This window comes from Alosa pseudoharengus, unplaced genomic scaffold, assembly GCF_046254945.1.
Source record: "Alosa pseudoharengus isolate Yale_2024_CS ecotype anadromous, Long Island Sound unplaced genomic scaffold, YU_APseudo_1.1 YU_APseudo_1.1_scf_1, whole genome shotgun sequence".
NCBI lineage: Eukaryota > Metazoa > Chordata > Actinopteri > Clupeiformes > Clupeidae > Alosa > Alosa pseudoharengus.
Window position 1 is genome coordinate 37,863,754 of NW_027468564.1, and position 6,428 is coordinate 37,870,181.

General features: G+C 41.3%; 1 protein-coding gene across 2 annotated transcripts in view; it reads right to left on the minus strand.

Moving 5' to 3' along the window:
* The window catches only part of LOC143127326 (ADP-ribosylation factor-binding protein GGA2-like), a 19,332-nt gene extending 14,834 nt beyond the window's left edge, over positions 1–4,498 (minus strand). The window contains exons 1-6 of one of the 2 annotated variants that reach the window (XM_076288761.1): positions 4,404–4,498; positions 3,447–3,531; positions 2,846–2,921; positions 1,741–1,839; positions 1,036–1,159; positions 494–594 (exon numbers count right to left, since the gene is read on the minus strand). In XM_076288761.1, coding sequence (XP_076144876.1) covers positions 494–594; positions 1,036–1,159; positions 1,741–1,824 — 309 coding nt within the window. In that variant the 5' untranslated portion in view covers positions 1,825–1,839; positions 2,846–2,921; positions 3,447–3,531; positions 4,404–4,498. Of the gene's footprint in view, positions 1–493; positions 595–1,035; positions 1,160–1,740; positions 1,840–2,845; positions 2,922–3,446; positions 3,532–4,398 lie in introns of both variants that reach the window. The other variant, XM_076288752.1, reaches the window with a different exon arrangement.
* Between the last annotated feature and the right edge of the window lie 1,930 nt (positions 4,499–6,428).

Sequence of the window (6,428 nt, forward strand, 5' to 3'; positions counted from 1 at the left end):
ATATAGCCTACCTCTGATCGACAGACCCCCCCCACCCCCTCCCCTAAAAAAAAATCATCGGATCTATACGAATTGCGTGGGTCTCATTTTCAAGTCGAAAAAAACGGAAGAATCACACCCCTGCATTTCTTTTTAGCAAAACTTTTGGTGTCTCCCTTTTAGATGTTTTTTTTTATATGGTCCTGTTTTAAATCCACATTTTTATTTGGCTGTTTTACTTTTCAACCTGCCGCACTTTGAATGTAAAGTGCAAAACCAATAAAATGTATTATGATGACTTTTCAAAACATCACGTGCTACTGTAGAGCACCCTTTCTTACATAGATAGTTGATGAGACTTGTTGCAGGACAAGACAAGGCATACCAGTTTCATATTAGAGGTTGGTTGACGCTGCTATTTTCATTTCAACACGATATGCAGACTCATAGTATAAACACTTGTTACACAAACATGAGGCACTTCTCACATATGTAACATACACTGGACACCCACCTTAGATTTGTCTTCGTCGTCAAAGAGAGAACCTTCCGGTCTTTGTGTTGGCGGTGGCATTACTATGGTAGCAGGTAGCTTGGGGTCTTTCTTGATCACCCCTAAGGTCACATAAGAAGAGAATAAAATGTGTAAAACTAAATAAATCTCTAATGAACTGGGAGGAGAGAGGAGGAGTGTAGTAGGACTTAATATATTTGTTTATTTGACAGGGACAATGCTCATTAATCAACTGATTACTGTAAATAAGACAGAGTTAGCCGAATGGACAAGTTTTCATCGGTTGTCCCTGTTGCCAGGCAACCTAGAATAAAACGAGATAACCTATCACAACAGCTACAACGGACACACGCAGACCAGTACAGTGCAGTGCAGTTGCCTTGTTTTTTGAGCACTCAATGACACAACAACACATAAGTAATCCTTGTAACAGGGACGAGAGCAGAGTAGTAGGCCTTGCCTTGTTTCTTGAGCACTCAATGACACAACAACACATAAGTAATCCTTGTAACAGGGAGGAGTGAAGAGTAGTTAGGCCTTGCCTTGTTTCTTGAGCATGCGGTAGGCCTCCTGGACCTTGGCCTCGTCCTTCAGCCATGTAGTCCAGCTGTAGAGAACCTCGGTCACCCTCTGCTTCACGGCCTCTGGGCTGTACGATCCCAGGTACTGGGAGGGGACAGAAACAGACAGGACCGAGAGAGAGGGTGGGTGGGTGGGTGGGCGGGGGGTGGGGGGGGGGGGGGGTGGGTAGGGGCATTAATCACCCGTTAGCAGAGAGGGCATCTCTGTATTTAATTTATACGTGGTCATCTCTGTATTTAATTTGTACGTCTTAGAATAGAATAGGCAATAGAAAAGGCCTATTCTAATGAAATAGAATAGAAAAGGTGCAGATATGTATCGTATTCTTCAGTTCATCCACCCATTCATCCATCCATCAATCAGTCTGCAAAGTTTAGCGTATCAGGTCAGTGTTCACTCCTTCAGATTAGAGGATAGCAATAAATGAGAGGGAGATTATATAAAGGCTCTGTGTATACTACAACCTCAACCAGATGAAGGAAAAAGGTACACACATGGGTGCTATTCATTCATTTTTCATCCACTATCAATCCACCTCCACCCCCCAGCACACACACACACACACACACACACACACACACACACACACACACACACACACACACACACACACACACCTCAAATCAATGCATCAATCTGTACAGTCCTTTGAAGCGCTACTGTACCTTTGGTGAGAGAACTTTGATGAGTTCGTTCAGAAATCGAAACTTCGCAGCCTCACTCTGGAATCTCTTCCCACAGTAGTTCATGCAGGACTCCAGAAGCTTTTCAATGGAATAAACAGCAGAATAAGAACTGAAATGCATATAACACATCAAAAGACAGTAGACATTAAAAGAAGATTATGATGCCAAAAGTTATACGTGTTTGTTTGTTGTGTTTTTAGATAAATGTGTAAAAAACATTAATAATAAATAAAATAGAAATGTGTCTCCAAAGACTTCGACAAGACTCCTCTGAAGTGGATTTCCATACAATTCATATAATGACTTACACATACATAAATACATATACATAACATTGTTATGCTGATTAAAAAATGCACCTTCTCCTAATCAAGAGAGGAGGAAGTGAAAACAGTTGTGAGTTCAAAACCAGGTCAGGTTGTCAGGACAACTTTTAAAAACACATTAACATCTCAAACAAAATGTGATTTCATTCAATGAAACATGTTTCCATCAGCCTTGGTGGCATTCTACCTCAAGGCTAATCGATCCATCCCAATCAAACAGCAAATTAATTTCTCATTTGGAACAAGTTGAATGGAATCACAACTAAACGCTCCTGTTAGAGAAGCAGTCAAAGACACTGAGGATAACTAGGAGACAAGAGTCACGAGGTTGGCCTGAGTGAATCTGGCCAGAGAGAAAACTTACCTCAGACTAGCACACCATAGCCTACACTGTGACTTTCATTACATTATAACTCTGGAGTAGTTTAGTTTTCACTGCTGGAGCTTAGACTGGCGGGTTAGCGTTCTGCCAAAGGTATGTAATGAGTGACTTGTCATGGGGGAGTTCAGCTGACACTTGTTAAATAAACATGTGGACGCTCTTCAGCAGTCAACTAGCTTTGAAATACAGCAATGATACACTTCTTAGTGTCTAATCTTGAAAAGGCCGATACTAAAGATTAGACAAGAGATTAGACACAGGCACAAGTGCCATAGATGAACCATGTGGGTATAATTCAGTAATGAGACAGAAGCAAAGAATTCTGGGAATTGTAGTCTTTTTTTTTTGGCAGATGAGGGCATGAGTGCAATCTTACTGTAAGTGCCTGCAGTGCCTCCTTTTCCTGCGGAGACTGGATCTTATGGGCCAGAAGACGAGTGGCAACCTGAGGCCTGAGGCAGAGTAGGAGGAAGGAGAACCAAAATGACCACCTCATGCAACGTTATAAGGACTGTGATACAAGGTGTGTGTGTGTGTGTGTGTGTGAGAGAGAGTGTGTGTGTGTGTGTATGTGTGTGTGTGTGTGTGTGTGTTTTGAAGTGGTGTGGTGGATGATGAGATGTACTGCAAAACAAATACAAGCATGACCACAATCGCCAATATCCCACAACCAGTTCAAACAACTCGTCTTGTCTGTGTATAACAAAGGAAAGGCATCAGTGTGTAACTAAACATACCGCTCTCTGCATAGCCTAACTGAACCACAGATGCATACATGTGCACACTTTATTAAGGGAGAAAAAACAAACTTTGCAAGAAAGAAAAAAGCAATCCTTAGATCAGTCAAATATGATACAAACTGACAAACTATCCACAGACAAGACAACAGAACTAGCCCAGAACTAATGATAATGTGGATAGGGATAAAAGTGTGCTAGACTTGACAGCTATAATGTGGTGCCATGCGGCCTACTAACCCATCTGGTTCTCTGTTGACCTGCTCATAGAACCCTTGAATGCAGTCCCACCTGTCTGTTGTATTACTTGGGTCTGTCACTTTATCTAAGGGAAAGAGTGAAATGTTAGTTTGTGTGTTTGTTAGGCCAGGCAGACATGGAGGGAGGGGGGGGGGAGAGATTGCCTCATTTGAGTTTATCAAGACGAACACGTTACTTTCATTAACGTTTGAAAATAACTTTAGCCTACGCCATTTCCTACTATTTTAAAACAAATTGGGCCATGGCATATCATTGTCACTGCAAAGCGTTCATGTTTCCCTTCCTGCTCTCAAGATTATGCGGGGAACCATTTAGGTGTCATGACCATGAATGACAGTCACGCAGCTGGTCGAATAATAAAGCGACGGTTGTTGTGTCACACTCACAAACCGCAGCGTAGCCTATCTATCTGCACTCGCAACTCTCTGAGCGAGGAATTCAAAACTTTTGACGAGCACATGACAACTCGCACAACGCTTCCTGTTTTTTTTCTTTCATCGAAAACAGATACGCCATATAACCTACGCATTAGGACTTATATCACATAGGATCAAACTGTTCGAATGTTTCTTTTGTTTAACAACCTCACATATCTAACAATAAAGGACGAGCGAATACGAAAATTGACGCGATCTACCAGGAAGGTGGAACAATTTGGCTGTCATCGTTTTCAAAACAGCAACTTCTTGGCAAAATATTGAAAATGCACGAACTTAAAAAGCAAACGCTACAGTGGCGTAGAAAGGCAAAATAAGTGACAACTTTGACAGCTGTGCTGTGCTGTGCTGACAGTGACTAGACAAGTCCAGCAGCACCATAACAAAGCTGACGTGCTCGCTCGCTCGCTACACTATATTCAACCACATCTACAATAAGCACATTTACTGGCAACCACGTCTGGTGAGATATATTTGAAAACTTTTAGACATACTCAACCAAGTTTCTAATGTGTCGGTGCTCTCGCATGTCGACATGTTCGTCTGGGTTGCCATCCCACCGTTTGCCCGCAGCAGCAGCGACTTCCAATTCGGCTTTGCTCGGTAACATGTGACTTACATTTCGCTGGCTCAGAAGTCACGCAGATAATTACGCACTCACGCCCCCCTCGACACATTTACCTACTTCTGTTTCTCTCTTTTAAATCCTCTTAAGCCAAGTCCCAGTAGCCTACTGCAAACACGACAGCATATAATTATTTTAATTTTCTGATAAGCCATAGCCTAACAGAGAGAGTTTTGGCAGCAAAGCGACAATAGAATTCGACTTGCGCACAAAAAAGTGGACCGGCTGAGGTGTGTGGTTGTGCGGCAGTGTGTTTAGGCTGGTCGCAGTTATTCATTTATTGCCCCTTGATGACTTCCCTTACGAAGAATAACTATGGTATTTTGGCGACAAATATTATAATCTTTGTAGTATCCTAATATTTTGGGACACACTATAGAGGTATTTTTTGGGACATACTATATTCTAGGCTACTATAGGAACACTATAGAGGGTAGGGATATTATATTAGGAATTACAGAACATCACAGAAGTCATACACTACCATAGAAATCTTATAGTATTACTAGTTATTTTTTGTAAGGGGATTCTTGATTCGTGTGACCATATTGATGGTTATGGCATTCAATGGGCTACTCATAACCCATCTTTTAATATAGCGGGTCAGTGCATGCCTCCATTAAACAGATCCAATATCTATCAAAATCATTTTTTATTTGTTTACACACGTATAAGACAGATAACATACATATAGAGACCAAAGAATAGATTTCAACTCTACAAAGTCTTGTGTTCTTCATATCAGTGTTGCAGCACTCTTTGCAGACGTTGGCAGGTTTCTCCACTTCCTAAAGATACCATCATTTCAGCAACACTTGGTCCTTGCTGCAAGAGGAAAAGAATGAGCACATTCAAGTTAATCATTTAAATAAAGCAACATATAGACCGTACACCCACTGGCCACTTTGGTAGGTACACATTGCTAGTATTGGGTTGGACCTCTTTTCTACGGTGGCAACAGCAATAACAGCAATTTATGTTATGACAACACATGTAAATCAACAAAACACGTACAAATAGACAAAACACAAACAACTTAAGAAAACATCTTCATCTTCATTTGACAACACATGCTCATCATTTACAAAATGCGCTGCAAGCTATAGCACTAGGAGTTTACAGAAGAATTCCGGCAACGCACAACAGCATTTTTGCTGTTCACATGGCATAAACATATCAGTTTTGGTAACTTAAAATGCCATGTTCGTGTGGAAGCAAGGCCAAAACAATAAAAACAACTTTACTGTTTTCACTAAAACTGTCTTCGTGTGAAGTGGACATGGCCTAAGTTTAACCAAACCTAAGCCCTAAACCTAAACTCAACCATAAATTGTGGTTAATATAGTTTCAACAGAAAGTTTGTTAACAATTTAAGCATGTGTACTGTAGATCATCTATAGTTTACAATCCAAATAAAGTGACCCAATCTATGACTAAACTACACCAAAACTCCATGGTAGTTGTTTATTTTGTAAACTCACTCGATCCCCAGCGATGGTCGCAGCCTCGGACGTCAGCTCGTCCAGCTGCTGCCGGGCAACCGTTGGCCTGATCCACAGATAGGAGTAGGTGGGGGTCACCAGCTCATGCACAGAGGAGATGTGACCCTGGGGGGAAAGGTCAAAAGGTCAAGGTTATTCATCAAAAAAGCAGACATGAGTATGACGGCAACAACGACCCGGGACTATAATTCCATGCCAGTTTGGGGTATTTCTGCATTAGGCCCACAGTCTACTCCAAACAACGTTTTGGAATTGACTACTGGGCTTTAGAAAGTTAGGGAAATTATTATTCCATCTCCCTAACGTAACCAAACAGAAATGTGTTTGTTGTGTGCACCCACACTTACTAACTTTGTATAGCATTCAAAGGAAGTATCTTAATTTAAGAAAAGATTAC